This window comes from Pomacea canaliculata, linkage group LG9, assembly GCF_003073045.1.
Source record: "Pomacea canaliculata isolate SZHN2017 linkage group LG9, ASM307304v1, whole genome shotgun sequence".
NCBI classification, from domain to species: Eukaryota; Metazoa; Mollusca; class Gastropoda; order Architaenioglossa; family Ampullariidae; genus Pomacea; species Pomacea canaliculata.
The window spans coordinates 762,412-782,691 of NC_037598.1; the positions used below are offsets into that span (position 1 = coordinate 762,412).

Consider the following 20,280-nt stretch of genomic DNA (forward strand, 5'->3'; position numbering starts at 1 on the left):
AGTTATTTTTATTCAACTAAGCTCTCAAACCGTTAAAGAGTTACCAGCAAATTTATTAAAGGGGAGAGTGAAGAAAGAGGGAAAAAAAGTTTTTTGGTTGTTGCCGGGATATCGCGAGTTGTGGAGATCGACACGAACATTCCACAAACCTGTAGCTGCAGCCTAGAGACTGCGACAACTCACACTAGGGGGCACACATGCCACAGGAATAGGTGTGAAGGGTGGCCTGACATCCCATCACGGGGGTCCCCAAATTAACACCACCACAAAAATTAAACCTGAAAACTACTACAAAGATTTCACCTGATCGCTAGCAGAAATATAAGGTACAATAATAAACTTAAACTTACTGCTTTAAGGGGCAGTGTGTTTTGCAATTGCTCAGATACGCTAATACATTGCACCTACCTGTGTTTATTGTTATGATTTGTCTTCGAATTAAGCTTTTACCAAAGTGCGAGGGACTGGAGGTATAAGGAAGAAGAGAAATCAGGTTGGGAATTTCTAACTATTCTTCTCTAATTTATTATTCATATACCCTGCTTTAGACTTTCTTTGCAAGGTTTTCTTTGTAATAGTTGTTGATAAATTACATAATCTTTTTAATTAATGAATGTTGTCTTGGGTTCAATTTATTGTTGGTTTTCTATATTTATAGAAAATAAAGAACATATCACTGTATTGTGGAGAAAGTACAGACTGGGGACTTTGAGATGCAAGGTCGTAAATCAAAGAAAGAATTTGAAGTGCAAGTAATAATCGTAGTTCTCTCCAGACACTAGTTTTCAAGGATCGCCCACGGAAACTAGCGAAAAGTAAAAGCGGATGATTGAGTCACTACAGCCTGAAAGGTTGCACAGTACCTGAGCTAAATGTGAGAGTTCACTTTACTACAAACATGTTTCTGACTGGCCTGCTGAGTGTTTTAGAGTTCTTTTTCTATCCCACGAACTATTACTACTGGCTTTTCTCTACCAACCAGTGATAAGTTCTAGGCAAAACAGGTCGTTTCCGAGTCTGTCCAACGTAAACTGCACTCTCGAGTTATACACACATTTTGTTACAAACTTTTTTAATCTGTTGAAAGAGAATGTCTGTTGACAGCATGAATGAAAGGGAGACTTAAATGATGATGCGCAATGAACATATCAAAACCAAAAAAAACTAGACAATAATCACGCTCACGAAAGAGCTTGCTGTCAGATTAAGAACATGGACAGGATGAGGAAGAATTGATGTTTTACACAGAGCCAGCATCTGAGGCTATACGTCGGCAAGGCCACCAGCCCTGTAAAAAAGATGTCACAAGCAAAGAAAGAACAACGTATCCAAAAGGAGAGTTGAACTCAGGACAGCCAACCCTCAATGTATTGTGACAGGCCTTAACCGTTGAACCATCGAACAGCCCGACCGACAGGGGGAGAATACAAATGACACCTAATAAAATACACGTGAACAGCAGTCTGGGAAAAACAATAAGAATGGAGAGTGCCATCAATCTGCAGAGGAAAAAGAGCAGACGGACGAGTCAATTTGCGATATTCAGACCTATTGACAACTATGCTATTTTGTGAAAGTAGTAATGTTAAACAATAAATAAATAGTAATCTTATAGCATTAATTTAAAAGGAAGTGTTTAGTTTTCTTAAATTTTTAATTTATGATAGTTGTGAATCAGAACTGTAATTTTTGTAGATATGTACACACTTAGGAAAAATATTTCTTTAGAACAAGCCATGATTGAAATGTTCACAAATGCTTGCGTATCGTTTCAGAAAATTAGATCGTATTTAAGGTATTGAAATGGAATGGGATGTATCTAGAAATATAACACTAATATGGTTTCTTTCTTCTGCATGTCACATCAGTACTTTGTTTTCTACAGGGCAGCTCCACAGTAAATGCTATTGTAAGAGAACTCAAAGATCATAAAATGTTCATTTTTCAGTAACTGTTTGGTCAGACTATGTAAAGTTTCAACAATACAACAGTTCGTCTTATCAATTGTTTTTATTCACATCTGGACTAACGGGGCTACTGCCTTTATTTAATTGAGCACAGCAAGGGACGTAACCGCAACAAGCCTGGAGAAAGGTGTTTCCTGGTGCGCTCCCTTTTATGTCAACGTCTTGTTAGACTGGTCATATCACATTACACCATTTCAAGATACCTTTTTCTCATACTAAATAAAGTCATTATTAGTGAAGTTTGTCAGCAGAATTATCTTGCTCGTATCGCTAATTTAATTTTACAGTGTTTCATACCGAACCTTTAATATCTTGATGAGTTTAATTTTTTTTCAAAAGAGATACACATACTCATTTTAGAATTACAGTTGAAACATTTATAGTTATCGGCTTGTGTAACGTCTTTTTCAACCGCTAAAGGCGGTCTAAACCGGAAATATATAATAATTCATAATTTATAGTCAGGAAATGTTTCTAACTGCCTAGTTTTTTTTTGTTTTATAGTGTGTGTGTGTGTGCATTTGTTCATGTTGCTTACGTAGACCTATTTTGTCAGAGAAAAAAGCTACATTTTTAATAGTTAAAACAAAACGTTTGTACCTTTAGTCATTCTCATTGTTCTTCTGACTTCTTCAGTAAACTTGAAATTATAAGGACCTTCAAATGCTTTCTATCATCCATATTGGCATTTGTATATGAGATTTTTCTAATCAAAGATATTGTTGTTTCTTTGAAGATTGCAATGTTTTTAATTTACAGAAACTAACAAATAAAGATAAACAAGTCGGGGACGGCTACTTAATTACCATCTGAAGGATAGACATCTTGAGGGATATCAGGTACTACTCTGTGACATGTTAGGTCTATGTGAGTAGACTAGGTAACTACGGCTGGAGAGCTATGTGTGTAGTTCTGGATATGGGTGTTTGTAATAAATACAACATAAGGATGGTTCAAGTAGCCCTCTGGCCTACACTTGGACCACAGGTGGATATGTTGTGACTCACCTGGTTGTTATTTGTATTTAACTGCCTCACTAAAACAAAATCAGTCAAGCATACATACACGTGTTCACGCTTATCCTGCACACAAACACCAACATGAACACAAATTTATTCAGAAACATTTAATAATAAAACAGGACGGAATGTGATTTTGCATTCACTGAGAGCAATAGAAAGAAACACACGTTTAGAGTACAGACATCATACTGTAAATATCATCTATTGAAAGTCAAAATTAAGAAAAGAAGACGTGAAGGACTGAAATGTGTGAAAGAGCTTCTACGGAAATATAAATTCAAACCATAGGTAACAACAAAATTCTTTTCAATGGAGGCCCCTAACTTTCACCAGACGATAACATCTGGTTCATACAGTGAAGATGCAAGAGAGGAAGAGAGAGAGAAAGAGAGGGAGGGGAACAACGAAGAAGAGGGTGTGAGAGAGAAAAAAGAAGAAAATGTAAGACGAAAGTGCCCCTCACTTAGAGCCTCCATAAAAGAATTTTTCTTCTTCGAGTAATTGGTAGGAAATCTGTTTTACTCAAAACACGCGACCTTATATCTTGTAATTGTAATTGTCACCCTATGGATTTAAGTTAACCATCAAAGACAATCAAAAGAGAAGAAAAAATGTGCACAATAAAAATGGAAAACCTTCGACGGTGTACATTAACATTAACAATCTTATATATATAATACCAGGTTAAATAATAGCGTTTACTTTAGAGCAAATTTTACACCATTCGTCATCATTTTATACTAGAAAACAATAAGGTCTAACTGGCTTTTTTTTTACCTTGTTTTCTTTTTGTATTTGTATTTATGCTGGTAAATGTCTTTGCAATTGCTTGGCTTCTCCACTACACCATCTCTATGCTTTGAATCTTTCTTTTCCTTCGCTTTCCTATGAATACAATTAGAAATATCTTTTTGAAAGTTTGCATTCTTGGCATGTAGTTTTCGATTGTCCTACTATTTTCTCAGTTCGTCTTAAAAGACGTTTCATCAAATTTATAAAAAAAAATTACAGTCTCAGAAGTCGATAGAGCAAAGTTCATTTTTGGGTGTTAGGTCTGAGTGGAAGGTCAAAGGTTGTGTTATGGCAGACTCAAAGTCACCAAACACAAGATAATACTGATGGTGAGGAGCCAGGAGGACACGTACTGGGGAGCAACTCCGCCTGTCAAAAGCACATAAAATAAAAGCTTTAGTAAAACTACTTTTGATAATTATATTGAATACACTTAACAGAACGTTAAAAAGACACATAAAACATAAAAAAAAATGTATACACTATACACACACTAAAGTTCTTACGAGTACGGTGGTGGGATTGTGGGATGGTGTGAGTATGATGTGTCTGACAGGATGTCATGAAACTGACAGCAAATCAGCATATAATGGTATGTGAGTGGTGCAGCATACCTACCCTAGTCCACCCCGCTGTTAAAAAGGTTTTTAACAAAGAAGGACACGAGGTCGGCAAAGAACAAGTCATAATCGGTGTCTCTAAGATCTCACTTCCCAATGATTGCTATGTGAGAGGATTATTTTGTTACCTCCATAAAATTATCTCTTTCACAAAACATCATCCAAGCCAGGCCATTTCGATAAGGATCCCCGAAAAAAGACGAATCCATCGTAACCCTCGCCTCAGCTAATAATGGATGGCCCGTGTACGAAGATATAACGGTTCATAACACTCAACGGCTTAAAATAATCTCACGACTGAAGTTCTGGGGCCCGTAGCATGAGATCCTGCTGTGTGTACCCGAGACACAGTACGAGAGAGACAGAAAGAGATAAATGCTGAGAGCAAGACATCTCTATAATTACAGTCTCCTTTCTTTCGGTCCTGTGACATGTCAGAGACCATATTCACGGGAAAGTTTTTCGTAATACTGATTCCCACCTTTGATTACTTATTGCTTTACCTTCTATAATTTTCTATGGAGTTAGTCAATCTTCCATAATATTAAAGGGTGACATTCATCGCTACAGGTACAAAGCAAAAATGTTGGTGCTATTCTACAATATTTTGTCTGTTATTTACTCCGTGTTAACTTGTAATGCACAACATTACGAAACTACTTTAAGAAGTATCATCAATGAATCGCATTACATGATTAACAGATGGATCTTTGTTCTCACAGGGCCTCATTATTTTTTTTTATGCTCCATAATACCAATACAATGTCTGATTACTATTCAGATACTGCAAATTTCTCTACATCCCATACCTCGCCTTGTTTACGATACTTTTTCCTTTGTGGATCACTGTGACGCAGTTGTCGCATGTTATATCGCAAAAGAATATGCAGAATATCGGTTTCAAATAAACATTTTTAGAATATACAGGTCATTTTACCCGTTAATATGTCAAAATAACCAAAATTATATGCACACAATCCTTATGGTCCTTAAAGAGATAATGTCTGCTATAATTTCTTTTGAGTGTAATACGTGTGTCATGATGTCTGATGTATAAAACTTTATCTCGATACTCACTACAATCATTGTCGCCTTTGTTGCCAGAAAAACCTGTCTTACACTTGCAAAACCCGTTTGTACAGGCATCGTTCACTCCTGTACAATTCCTAGTTGCATCACACGCTGCGTTTACTTTCCCTTCGGCGATGATAGCTGATATACAGAAATAAAGGGAACCAGTAGTATGGCCTTTCTTTTTAAAAATTGATAAATAATATATTTAAGTCGACTTCAAGGAGTTATGTACGTTTATGGGCCACAAGTATTATTGCTCTTTTAAGCTTTTCACTGTCTCTTATTACTGACAGTTATTTATTCTATCCACATTTACATAAAAAATTATCTCCAATTTGTTAAATCATAGAATGTAAGTAATGTTACTTATATTTAACAGGTTTCATTAAAAAATAGCTCACTTTTTCAACGATAATAAAAACAGAACGAGTTGGTAAGACCTATGTTTGGTGAACAAATACTTAAAGACCAGAAACTAAATGTTACAGGTGAGACACCTACTACACTCGCCAGTCGACCCTGTATTGTAGCCATCATTACACGTGCACGTGGTGGAGCAGGTAGACGATGAAACACACTCAGTGGTAGCAGAGCAGGTCTGTCCACCTTTCTTCTCTAGAATTAGAAACGTGTACACAAAGGTGTAGGTAATGTTCTTCTTTACGAGTTGAGAATAAAGGAAAAGTGATTCTTGCCTCAATGGATTGCTACAGACTTCACGTTTTGCCTTATGTAACGCTCGCACGATTGTAGACATACACATAATATAAGGTAAACATAGTTGTAAAGACATAAATATTTACAAAATGTATGATATTTACAATACCTGAATAAATATTACAGGTTACATTATGTATGATATATAATCATCGTTTTCTTTACAGGACAGTTTTTGCTTTAATTTTTTGTAGAGTTCAATAAAGGATATTTTCTTGTATCAGTAGCCTTTGTTGAAGATGTGATGTGCAATAATCAAAGACAAAAGTAGAGTAAACATGAGATAATCGAAATGAGTAAATATCATAAAATATAAGTAATGCATTTTGAAAGGGTATGGCCAATGATGTCAAAAGTACATTTAAAAATTTTAAATATGGCCTCTTCAAGTAAATAAACAACAGAGGTGAAATACTTACTACACACATCTGTCTCACATACTAAAGTGTCGCCAGTGCAGGCAGGACTTGATGCTAAACAAGCCCCACCAGCGGTTCCTGGTGTAATAGCTGTCAACAAATATTTACATGTGTGTGCAATGGCTCTTTCAATGCTTAAATACGACGATCAAACCAGTGCATAGCCAGGAGGACAGACTGGGGAGCAACTCCCCCTGTCACAAGCACAGACAATAAAAGCTTAAGTAAAGCAACTTTTGAGAATGATATTGAATGCTCTGAACAAAAACGTTAAAAAGATACATAAAACATAATAAAATATACACACTGTACACACACTAAAGTTATTACGATTATGGTAGTGTGAATGTGGGGTGGTGGGCTGGTGTAAGAAATATTTCTCTGATTGGATGTCATAAAATTTACAGCAAGTCAGCTCATAACGATATGATACTGAGTGGTGCAGCATACCTACCCTTGTCCACCCAGCTGTTAAAAAGGTGTTTAACAAAGGAGACGAGATCGGCAAAGAACAAGTCATAATCGGTGTCTCTAAGATCTCTCTTCCCAATGATTGCTATGTGAGAGGATTATTTTGTTACTTCCATACAAATTATCGCTTTCCCCATACATCAACCAAGCCAGGCCATTTCGATAAAGATCCCTGAAAAAAAAACGAATCCATCCTACACCTTGCCTCAGCTAAATAATGCAAGACCCATGTTCACAGATATGATGGCCAAGCGCACTCAACCGGCTTAAAATAATCTCACGACTGAAGTGTTGGAGCCTGGATCCCCGAGATCCTGCTGTGTGTTTCCGAGACACAGAACGAGAGAGCGAGAAAGAGATAAATACTGAGAGTAAGACATCTTAGTAACACAAAGATAATGACAGTCTCTTTTTTTTGGTCGTGCGACGTGTCCGTATTCTTGGGATAACCTTTTCGTAAGATAGGTTACCATCTATTACTTATTGCTTTACCTTACCTAAACCTCTATGGAGACAGTCACCTTTTTCCAAAATAAAAGGGAGATTTTCATCACTACATGTACATAGCACAAATGCTGGTGTTATTCTACAATATTTTGTTCTCAATCGTTTTGTCACACAAAATATAATAAATGATGTGCCAAGGTAGCACCAAAGCATGTTTCACTGATTTTAGTATCCACTCCACTTCTTAAGTCTTTGGTGACCAAGTAACATATTTGTTTCATACTTTTAAATAGAACCCAAGTGTAATTGAAACAATGTAGAACAATCAAATGTGTATGACACTACTCAGTGTGTCACTGGACTTTATATAAATAAGGATGATTTCAACATTTATGAGTTAGGTGATGTTTTGCCTTGGGACGTATTTTATGTTCAAGTACCTACTGGAAGCAGCATAAGAGCATGCCAGCCCCACGACCTGAGCATAAGTTGGGCAAAAAAAAAAAAACCAAAGTGCCAAGGACAAATTAAAATCATGACTGACAATATGTGTGATGTATGCGGTGTTTACTTGTACTACACAACATCACTCAATTGCTCTAATTCATAAACTACATTACATAATTGAAAGATAGATCTTTATTTTCCTTATATTGCCATATTATTTCTGATGTTCCATAACAACAGTACAATATGTTATCACCATTCAAAAACTAAAAATATTAGAACCCATACCTCGCATTATTTACAATATTTGTCCCTTGTGGACCATAGGGACACAGTTGTCCCGTATTGTATCTCACAAGCGTTGCTGAATATCGGTTTCAAATAAACATTTTGGAATCTACAGGTCATTTTACCCCTAAATATGTCAAAATAACTATAAGTGCATGCGTACAGTCTTTATGGTCCTTACAAAGATAATGTGCGCTAAAAGTTCTTTCTAGTGTAATACATGTGAAACAAGAGGCCTCTTACATTAAATGTATCTCAATACTCACTACAATCATCGGCGCCTTTGCTGCCAGAAGAACCTGCCTTACAAGTACAGAACCCGCCTGTACAGTCCACATTAGTTCCTGTACATTTCTTTGTTGTTGTGTCACAGGCTGCGTTTACTTTCCCTTGGGGGATGGCAGCTGACAGAGAGAAATAAAAACAGTTAGCATGGTGGGTTTAAAAAAAAAATACTAAACAATGTATTTTAGTCGAGTTATGAAAGTTTATGAGCCACATGCATTATTGTTATTGAAAGCTATTCTGTGTCTCTTATTAGTGACAGTTATTTATTCATCCTCACATACTTTATTATGATTGTCTACAACTTTTGAAATCAACCCATGTAAGTAATGCTATTTGTATTTAACATTTTTGTCTATTTTTAAGTATTGGATTATTCATGTAAATCAAGGATGATACTAAGCATCATTGAAGTACTACAATAATAACAATTAAATATAATAGCTAGTGGCGATTAGATTATCTGAAAGTTGAAGTAGATGTTGAAGTGCCAATTTAGAAACCCCGGAATTCTCTTTAACGTGAAAAAGCTTCATGACACAAAAGTTGAGATCTTTAAGGACTAAGGAGAAGACAGATTCGCTGGCCTGAATATGACAAAGATGTAAATATAGATAATAAATAGGTACAACAGAACAAAAATGCAGATGGAGAAAAAAACAACCCTGAGTCATGAGTCATCCCCTAGATTTTTGTGACGAAGTGAGGGCCTTTCATAAAGAGAGAAAAAGCAAACCGTGGTCTGCCATATTCAGAACAATTAACTGCGACATCAGAAAAGGAATGTAGGCAGCTAAGGAGAACATGTGTCGAAGACCAATACCAGACTACTGAAGAGTTAATTGCACGTGGTTACAATAAAAGGCCTTTCAATTACTGACCACTTCACCAAGACAATCCCAATGACCTCCCAGAGAGCCCGCAGACCTCTCAGTACTACAGACAGAACTTTCATCACTCTGAGGACAAGTAAAGTTACATGAAGATGACAAAGTTCGAGCTTGGATAATTAAGCAGGGTGGAGACAAAACAACAAACAGATCTGCGCCAAAGATTGTACACAATCATACTCATAACCCTTTCAAAGAAAAGAAACAGCAAACAGTTCCAAAACAGCATGACCTCTAGCCTTATCATCCACCTAAACCACGTTGTGATAACAGTAGATTGAACTCCACGTTACCGCTAAGAAACTGCTTGCAATAAATAAATAAGCAGCTTATCTTTGTCCTGGGAAGGTGCGCAACTGACCACCTTTAAACTGCTACATTCTGACCAAAAAATGTTATTCCCGGCAGATCTCTGGCGTGTGTGGTCAGTCGCTAGGCTGTCTACTTGCTGTACAGGAGTGATGCCACACTCAAAACAGTAGAAAAGAAATAGGCGAGTGCGATTTCACTTTTGCGGTCGTTGTTATTCTTGCTTATACTATATCAATAAAAAAGAGCTCAGTATTACAGGGCCCTGTCGCAACCTTTCACGTACCGCAACTTCCACTATCCTCAGTGAATCCAGTTTTGCAGACACACTTTGCATCTGAACATTCGGCGTTGGTATCAGTGCAGCCATCCGTAGTAGTGCATGCGGCATTGAGTGCGGCCGCAGCTCCGTTTGCTGCACACATATTTGCATAATCGATATCATCAGTTATCTTTGTTTATTCCTTGCTGTCTCCCAATCTTCTCTCTTCTCCTCCCCCCCTCTCTTGCTTATTTCTGCTTCTCTAATTGCTCATTGATGTGAAAGTTTTAATAACTGGCTTGTACATTCTGCACATCTTATAAATGGTTCACATTAAATGTGTGCTTAATTTGACTTAAGTATTTCAGTAATAACAATAAAGATTATCAAAATATATCAACATTGTATAACTTTTCTCTCTGTGTTTCTTTCTCTGTGTTTCTCTCTGTGTTTCTTTCTCTGTGTTTCTCTCTGTGTTTCTCTCTCTCTCTTTAACTTCTCAAATTTTTTTAATCTAGTATTGGAATAAAACGTTTTTCTTTCGGATTTGGTTTTGTTTAGATAAATTTAAGTGTTGAGAATATAAGGATTTTCATTAAAGAATTGAAAGGAACATTGAGTATAGGTGGCAATATTGGAATAGCCATGTAAATATTAGTAACAGATTTTCCTTTTACCATACATATGTCATATTAAAAAGCGCTAAAACATTTCTCAATAAATTTATACCTTCATTTGCAGAGTATTATGGCAAATGTTATAATTGGGGTTTCAAGTATTGCTTTTCATTACTTTCGACATAAATAACACAGTGTAAAATACTTGATATGTTTCTTGCGTAAAAGTAACTGAAGAAGATGAAGTACATTTTGTATTATTCTGTGAAGCTTTCTTGCACCTTGGAGTTACATATTTACACAGGAGACTTTATACTCAGTCAAATGTATCAACACAACATCCAAGCGACTAAAGTGTAACCCAAAGTACAGAGCCACTTACCAGCCCCAAGAAGACAGGAGAAGACAGTCACTAGGAGTATCGCCTGCATTGTCCTTGTCTTTCTCTTGCTTGATGTCGCCCGGCGCTGACTGGCTTTGGGGTGGAGCTTGGTGGTCTTTTATTTCCTCCACCATAGTAACTACACATGTTGACACACACTGTAACCATGGTGGGTTGCTATGTACTACAGAGCACCTGTGCTGATTGGTCTTCAGCAAGTTATTGTGTCACACTTGTACACCTTGGCAATGTTGAGGTATGGTTTGGTGGAGTATTGCGTTATTATATATTTCTAGACTACACTTCTCGGCGTCCAGAAGGTTTATTTTAATATCTTTTCTCTAGTATTTGTCACACTTTATCTTTGTTTTAGATGGTAGTACTATATTTGCTGAACACAGCTAAGTAATGAAAATGTTTTGTTTGTCACAACAAAAAAACATCATGCTCACTCTAATCACTACAGATTCCCTATAAAGCAAGGTATTTTTCTTATTTTCGTTTTGTCGTCACAGAAGAAAGTTTTACTTTTCAAAACTCTGATTCTTTCATGCCTGCTAATGTTATGTTTATATGTTTACAGAGCTTGTTAGAAGTAAAGCCTCGATGAAGTGATTGAATACTTAATAATGTCATTAACACATACCCTATGGCTATAATAATGTATCTACAGTTTAATTTTCTAGTAGGTACGTGGGTTTTTTTTTCTACTGAATATCGTCACCATGTCCTCCATATACAACAGATTGTGGTTGCCTCATAGTAATCTTGAGATGACAGTGACTTAACCCTTTCAATGTGTTGAAGAATATTTTTTTAAAATTTAGTTTTCTAGCATTTTTAGTGATTAATATGAATTACATAAAATGAAATTTTTAGTACATGACAGTTTAGTTTTAATAAATTAGATTTTATACTTAGTAAGCTTTTTCAATACATTTATGCAGCTGATTTTATCAAGGTGATCTGAATTGTACTTCCTGTAAAACTTTTGCCTTATTTAGCTTGTCATAGTAAATCATACATGATGACTACTCGACATCGATGCCATGTTAAAGGCATATGAGTGACATATAGTTTACACCGGTATTCTGGAAAATCTTTGAACTCTTTCAATCGTTACGGTAATACTTGAAAGTTAAGATAATTTATACAACTTATAAGTTATGAAAATTTTCAATATTACGATAGTAGATCACTTTTAGAAACACTCTGTCGTGTAATTGCCAACAGTTCCTACTCGGTCTGTCATCACTGACTAGTAATACAAAATAGTTTTGCTTATTGAGTAAAACTTACAGCAGCGCAATTATTAGTAAAGATGTCAAGAACTTAAATCGCAAGGGAAAGCCTTTCATAAGAAAAATTGCCTTCGTGTTCAAAGAAAAAAAAATTGTGAATCACTTACACCGCAGTTTTAGGACTTTGCTTTCGATTCACTCGTTGAGTACAGGTATCCTCAGAGTCTTCTAGTTTTCACGAAATACTTTGGTAAGACGGGTACAAACTATGCTACAATAGTATTTAGGTATTTCAAATAAGTATTTCTTCTCAGATTTCATTACAAGACGGAAGCTCACAAGAGTGCGGGTGGAAATAGAAGGAATACGTGTTGACAACGGAAATTTTAACGAACCGTCTTATGTACTTCAACGGAGTTTTCTAAATATACTGAAAGCAAACGTTCTCTTTGCTTCGCTTACTGCTCTACTCTCATCTGCATTTCTTTGTTTGATTTCTTTTATTTGATTTTAATCTTCTCTTCAAATGCTATACCATATTTAAACCGCGGTTAACCTACTTAATGGAATTAAACGGCAGTCCCGAGTCTTGTCCCATTTGTTCTGGGTCATGATCGTGAGGTTACTTCATCATCTATATATTATGCGGTCCTTTGTAGCCACGTGGGGTCCAATATTCATTCGAGCGCCGCTGGCTTCGGACGGCACAACGCTTATAATGGCGACAACATTGAATTCGTAACACAAAGCTCACGTGACCTCTACCTCGCCCACTGCCCCACTCTCATCTGCTTTTGTTTGCTTTATTCCACTCCCATGCCAGAGTAGTATACTCGTGTATTGAGAAAGAAAAGCAATCCAAATGGGATTTAAAGAGCTTGATTCAAACTGACAAGAAGGACATAAAGTTTTCTGTTGTCATAAAACTCAATATGTCAAAAGAAAGGGCAGTTCACAACGACTTTCTTTGCATTTCTCATAATCTTTCAGCCCACAAGGTAAAGTTATTTTTATTAAACTGAATGATTAAACCGTGACAGAAATGACAACAAAGTCATCAAAAAATGTGCAGCCAGAGTGCATGTCATTTTAAGCTGGTTGCCAGGATATCGCCAGTTATCAAGCTTGGAATGTAAATTCAACAAAGCTTCAGGATCATTTCGCACCTGAAGCCTAGAGACTGCCAAGCCAGGACTAAAACTAGGGACACAGATGTCACAGGAATGGGTGTGGAGGGTGGACAGACGAGCCACCACAAGGCCCCAATTATCACCACCTTACAATAAAAAAAAAACTACTTCAACCAGAAATTTCTACCTGACGGATAGGAAAAGTAAATGTGACAATAAATCCCAGTTGAAAAATGTCTGTTTTAAGGTCAGTCGTTAATCAGATATCTTAAAGCATTGCACCTACCTTTTGCTCTATGATTATGATTATGATTATGATTATTAGTCTCCGAAATGAATTTTCCGCAAACTGCAAATGTAGCTCCATAAGGGATGGTGATAATGGAGGTCTCGAGGAGTGAAATAAAGGTAGGCGTTATAACTTTTCAAATGTATTATTTATTTACCCTCCTTCATTAAAAAAACTTTCTTTGTAAGCTTTGCTCTGTAACAATTGTTTAGTTGTTTCCTTAATTTATACATGTTGCCTTAGGTGAATTTTGTAACAGATTTTTATATTTCTAGAGAAGGAACACATCGGTACGTGCCGGGAAAAAGTTGAACAATGTGGATTTGGAGGTGCAATGTTGTACATCAAACAGCTAATTGTACATGCAAGTTTAGTCATATAATAATCGTTCTCCCCTCTATACCATAATATTCAGTCAACCTTGCCAATGAACAGAGCAAATGTGAGAGTGGGTGAACTTCTGAATGACTAAAGGGTTAAAGGGGGATAGAGTTCAAGGTGAATGTGAGCATCCAGTTTGTGACCGGCATATTTCAATTTGTCCTGTCGAGTGTCGAGTTCTTTTTGTACCCCACGGACGATTATTACCGAGAATTCCCCCTATCAATAGGTTAACGACTTTAGGCAGCAGACAGGTTTGTCGTTGAAAGAGTCTGTACAAGGTATACTGCACCCTGGAGACACACGCACCTTTTGTAACAAAACTTTCACAAAATATCTTTTGAAAGTTACGTGTGCGTTTACTGTGGGGATAAAATGGAGAAAAGGACGACAAGCGATCTGAAAAGGTTAAAGGAAAACGAAATGAGGCGAGCAATGACCTCGTCTATCACGTGACCCAGTCAGTCGTCTATCGGTCGTCGCGACCTGCTGGTGCAGACGTACCCGTGCAGCCTACTCTTGTGTCAACCCTCTGGAACGGTGTCAAGCCCACCCAGCCCCAGTCTTGGTAGAGGTCTGCGATTGCATAATATTGTGTCCTTGTTTCCCAGTCACCTTGGTGGCACTTGTTTTGCAAACAGCACTGTGTGTTACTGTTGTTATACTGTTGCTATAGCGACAACTACCCTACTCACCAATCCAAATTGAAAAGAAGATACGTGACCAGTCACACACAATCAATGCTAATTCTAAAGCAGAACAATATGATTAACTTATATAATTATAATCCACAGGGTCTGAGCTTTCTTTCAATACTGATTATGTTCTTTAAGTCCCAAAGCTGAGTGAGTTACACAGGTTTGATGTTCACAAGTACCATAACGACCACTTTGAGAAAATCAGGCTCAAAGAATTTACAGCAATCCCAAGGTTTTTCCTCAGCAGCTTGCACTTTTAATAGTTCGAATCATATTACATTTTTGTAACCAATATACTTTAAATCGCACAAATGTGCATAAAGTTTACTTAGCCTGTTATTCAAACAACCAGCAGAAGAAAGTGTTCTTGAATTCCATTCAGCATGCACACTCACAGAAATAAACAACATAATTCTTTTCCACAAAATGGTGTTCTCATTCTCTGTTCAAAAAACAGAATTTAGAAAGTGGTACATTCTTGTCAGTGTGATCCCTGTCCTCTGAAAGAAGTCCCCCTCACACTCGACTTCATCGACCCGACGGCGCTCGTTATGTCGTCTGCTTTGCCATCTACCCCGCGATACTCTCTAACTCAGGTTCCACGTTTTCACTGTTCTGAATGTTGAATTATCTATTGAACAGAATTAATTAAAGATAATAATTCTTTATTAGGAAGATACTTTTTCCCTTTCTTTCGCTTTAAGCAGTACTTTGAAGGTGTGAAGACTCGAAGAATGAGTTGCCTCCCCGTCAGCCAATCACTCATCTCCTTTCTTCTCGTTACCATTGACGTCAGCATTTGATTATCCCGCTGGAAAGGCTCGTGATCAACGACCAGATGTTTTTACTCCTAAATGTTTCTAGATAAATCTTATGATTGATTGAAATTTGAATGAGTTATGAGGCTGATTGAAAATACAGACGGGCTCTCTGGTAAGGTCTAATATTTTGGGTTCCCACAGGGATGCAGTACCAGCCTTTAAATTCCGTTAGTTTATTGAGAACCGTTGAGTACCTTGATTACAAGTATTTTACGACTATTTCTCACTTTTATTTTAATATAACATTGTATTGTCCCGTTAGTTAAATGACCAGGGAATTCTAACCCTCTGGTACTAAGCTGATGTGTAAGTTAAGACATACTGTGTAATGGCGGGTCGCATGCTGCTTTAATGCTTGGCAATATAATCTAAGCAAATTATCAGTTCTTGAAATATGCAAACTACGACATTATATTTATATACTTGATCCTTGCCCCAGCTAAGTCATTATAAATACAGTTTCCTGTATTAACATCACTGCAAGTATGTTCCGCACTTGAAGAGAAGGACGGCAATGATAGTGAAAATTATTCATAGGCATGATCATTGCATAGTCATTAGTCTAAACTTTGCGTGAATCGTTTAATCGTAAAATTAAAAAAAAATATTTGTCAATATTTGAATACAGCCTTTAATCACAATGGCGAATTAGTTATGAAAGAGAGTCCCATTGTCTAACATCATAGGAGTATTTGCTGTCCACATTAAACGTACGAGTAACGGACAGAAGGTGAAAGTCAAATGAGGAGTGAAGGTCTCCAGAGAAAATACAGATAAATAAAAGATATAGTTGATAAGCTTGTAAATATTCTTTAGCAAAGAGTTGCTTTGGTTGGTAGCTAGTGAAGACAACAGAAGAGAAGCAGTCGAGTTTTGGAATTTTTGATGTTTGTAAATTAATTAGTGGACACATAAAAATCTTGGCATTCTGGATTGATACAGTATGATACAGAAGTTAGAGACTTAATTGTAGAGATACATACAAGCTGTCATAATTCGCCGAAAACTTTGGATAGCGTGACAGGCTGACAGACAGCGAGCAGGTTACAGGTGTGTATGTTTGTGCGTTCTAAAAAGACGATGAAAACCTTACACCATCTCATACTTGCTTAACGATTTCGGCATAAAAATGCGGTTTTATCCAAGCGTACAAGATGAATGAAGTGACTGCACGCATGGCAGCATTTAGCATCTAGTTAGGTATGGTCGATCCAGTCTTACACTTTGACCCCTCACCTCGCTGACTCTGTAACTGAGATCTCTGTAGCTCCACACAAATGCAGGAGAAACATGGTGCGTGTGTGCGTGTGTGTGTTTGGACGGACTTGAGCTCGTACATGTGCACGGACTTCCATCAGGGAGCAAAGTACAGCCACAAGACCGGCAAAAGGTCGATGAAGAGATGAATATCCCGGCATGCAAATCGTTACACGGACGTCAGCGACATAGAAACTGGCTGAGTGAGTGATGAGTTGATTAAACTGAATAGTGATCTCGTGAAGGAACACACGAAACAACAAACATACAAAACTAATTCTCATAGACAATTCACATGTACATTTCTCCCAACGATTTCTTGCTATTCTATAAATCCCATGTACAGAACAAACTGTACTTGTCTTCAGTTTATTACATTAATTTACCAGTCAATGACATTTAAATCGTTCTGTATACATCAGCTAAAAAGTACTCAGGACATCCCAGGTGTCAGACTGTACCAGGCAGACATTTTCCAAACGTGATGATAGACACGTACTGTAGACAGAGTCCGTCCCCTCCCGCCCAGCAACCTATTCTGTGTTAACTCATGCATGACCAGCAGACTGCGGCTGTCCTTTGTTGTGTTGCCGTGTGTGAGTATTGAGCTGAGCATGCTTAAGTGAAGTTTGATATGTGTCTGACCTGTCTCTGTGTGTGGTCTGTCTGGTGAGACGGGTATGTCTGTATTTATTGCGCTCTGCAATAAATAAAACATCTGACAACGGATATTATTTCTCTCCATTCTTGTGCATGTATTGAAAAGAATGATTATTATTAATTCATGTCTTTTTGCTAGGCACTGAATATATTCTGGTTAATATATACAGTCATGTGCCAAAGTACTGACTAGACTCATGGCCTTGAACAATATTCTTACTAAGTGCATGGACAGGATTGTTAGTCAATGTCATTACTGACAAGGTAGACTCTTACCACTTTAGACAAAAACTAAAAGGATGAGTGGATGCAGCCTGTTTAATTCTTAATAATACGTTAGCAAGTCATTTAGAGAGCTCTGGTACTGTGTATTCTATTCATGGACATTTTATCTGCGGTCATCAACATTCAGCCACACTTGCTCTGATGACATCTCCTGGCACAAAACATCAACATCCCTCGTTCTCTGGATGAGGAGGTTTCTCCCTGACAAGCCATAGACTGAGCTTTGGGGAGAGCACTCTCCTGAACACTCTGGTCATCAACCCAGGACCTGACAAAGTGTGTTTTGTCCCTGATACTGGTCTCTGTCCACACCAATGGTCCCGACAGATTTTTCTAGTTGTGCTCTGTCTGTGGTCGCCTTTGCTTATTATAATACTGAATTGACAGTTTCAATACATTGGAACTGAGTAAAGCTAATATATTGTCGTCAGTAAAGTTGCTACCATTGGATAACTTCAGGATAAACGACTGACTTCTTTTTACTTGTACCTTTCCAAACAAAAATAGTTTGCTTTATTAATTAATATTAAAAGCAATAGTGAAAAATAATGAAGAAATAGGTTGTAGGCTCTTTGACAAATATAAACCATTTTTGATTATATATGTTCTTTTCATCCACCAATAGGAAATGATTGTCGGGAGCATCTCTATAAAAAAAATAAAGATCATTTTAACCTTTATTTTAACACAAAAAATAAAGGTTATTTTAATGACCAAGGAATCGTTTTCCACCAAAACTGAAACTGTCTAAAGTTGATCCTATTTACTTTTCGACTTTCCTGGTGTCGAAATGCACTGTGGGAGTTAACTCATCTGTAACATGTTGCTACCAGGGACCTACCTTAGAACTGAAGAAAACCATGCTCCACCCCTAGCAGGTGTCTGCATTTGCGAAGCACTTTCTCTTCCACCTTTAAAGGCTTGTTTAGACTTGTTGTCTTTCAAGTAGCTTGTGTGTTATTTTTATTTTTATATTGTTGCTATCAGTCAAACCGATCACGGTTCAATAGAGTTTAAGTAGAAACGCTTTCTGTGCTTCTCGACCATGAAAGTGTAAACACGGAATTTTTTTTTTTTTTTTGAGACGGTCAAGACAATTTAAATAAACTAGCAAATAAATGTACATTACTACATCAGGCTTACAGAACTGTTTCTTGAGCTCTCTATGTCATCGATAATTTTCTTTCATAAGATCACATCACCACATCTAGGACGACTTCCCTTTCCTTTTCACATAATGATTAAAGGGCAATAGTAGGGGAATCTTCACCACAAGCTATACACTTTCACTATCAGTAGCTTTACAATTTTTATATTTATGTCAGCACGACCACCCTGTTTGTTTGTTTTTTTTGGTTTGTTTGTTGGTTGTTGTTTTTTTTATTTTTATTTATTTATTTATTTGCGTTTTCCGTTCTATCAACGTACCGCGGGTAAATACCCAGACAGCTAGTTGTGTTTGAAGTTCTCTCGCAGCCTCGCCAGAAGGCAGGCAGGTGGGCTCCACCCGCAAATCTTCCGCCAGGTGTACGAGGGCCAAGTCATGTTTATAGTGATTGTATAGGAGGTCGCAGAGTTGTCCTCCCCTGGCGCGCGAGACGTGTACCCAGGGTACTGCAGGTAACAAGAAATTAGTAGAACTTGTAACCGGGAAAAAGTGTATTAGTTTTTATTAATTCAAGTAACAGACACTTGATAATTAGTTTGTATTACCTGATTGTAATCAATAATTACAAGCAGTTAATACTAGAACGACTATATAGGTAAGGAATTAACTCTTAATTATATCTCAGCAGAAAAGCTTGACTACAAATAAATTTCTTTACAATGTAAGAATTAAAGCATCGTTTGTTGAAATGACTCGTTAGTAGCAAAGTGTGTCAGTCTTGACTAAATAGTTCTCCCTCACAATGAAAATGTGTTCGATTTCTCGATGTCTTGTTCATTCTTTTTCAATGTGAGAAGATTGTATTGGCCAACCTGCTTGTTCCACAGTCCAGAGTATCGAAACATGTTACACAGTGAACTCACATATACTTCAGGGTGTCAGGTAATATGTATTTCTAGTTTGATGATGAGGGACACGAAACCAGGTTCTCTTTCTCTCTCCGTGCGTGCGTGAGTGAGTACGCTTTAAGTTTCTGGTAGCGTTAAGAAAACATTTTGTGTATTCTGCTATCGAGATACATTTATGTCACTTGATTACTTGTTTACTTTCTTACCAATTTCTTTAAAGCTTAGGATTACTCATAAAATTTGAAGGGAGACAATTCTCCTTATGATACAGTAACACACAGGTTCCTTCCCTTTTTGAGAGGTCAAACGTACTGGTAGGTGACTCCTCTGTCCTTAGAAAAGACTGAACTTGCTTCCTTAGGTCTACACCTTTAATCAGAATGTTCACTTACTGTTTAGAGACACATTAGGCTACAAAGCTTCCGGTTTATCCACATTGGTTGGTTAGGCTCGCCGAGACTAACAGCGGAGAACCACAAGAGATTAAGCGTTG

General features: G+C 37.2%; 1 protein-coding gene across 1 annotated transcript; it reads right to left on the minus strand.

Moving 5' to 3' along the window:
* Positions 1 to 3,113: 3,113 nt before the first annotated feature.
* Positions 3,114 to 11,228, minus strand: LOC112572389 (cell death abnormality protein 1-like). The gene is made up of 7 exons (XM_025252048.1): positions 11,010 to 11,228; positions 10,035 to 10,163; positions 8,531 to 8,668; positions 6,612 to 6,701; positions 5,977 to 6,090; positions 5,479 to 5,613; positions 3,114 to 4,150 (listed from the first exon to the last, which is right to left on the minus strand). Exons 1-7 carry the CDS (start codon positions 11,056 to 11,058, stop codon positions 4,068 to 4,070), a joined length of 738 nt encoding a protein of 245 aa, XP_025107833.1. The 5' UTR covers positions 11,059 to 11,228; the 3' UTR covers positions 3,114 to 4,067.
* Positions 11,229 to 20,280: the final 9,052 nt, after the last annotated feature.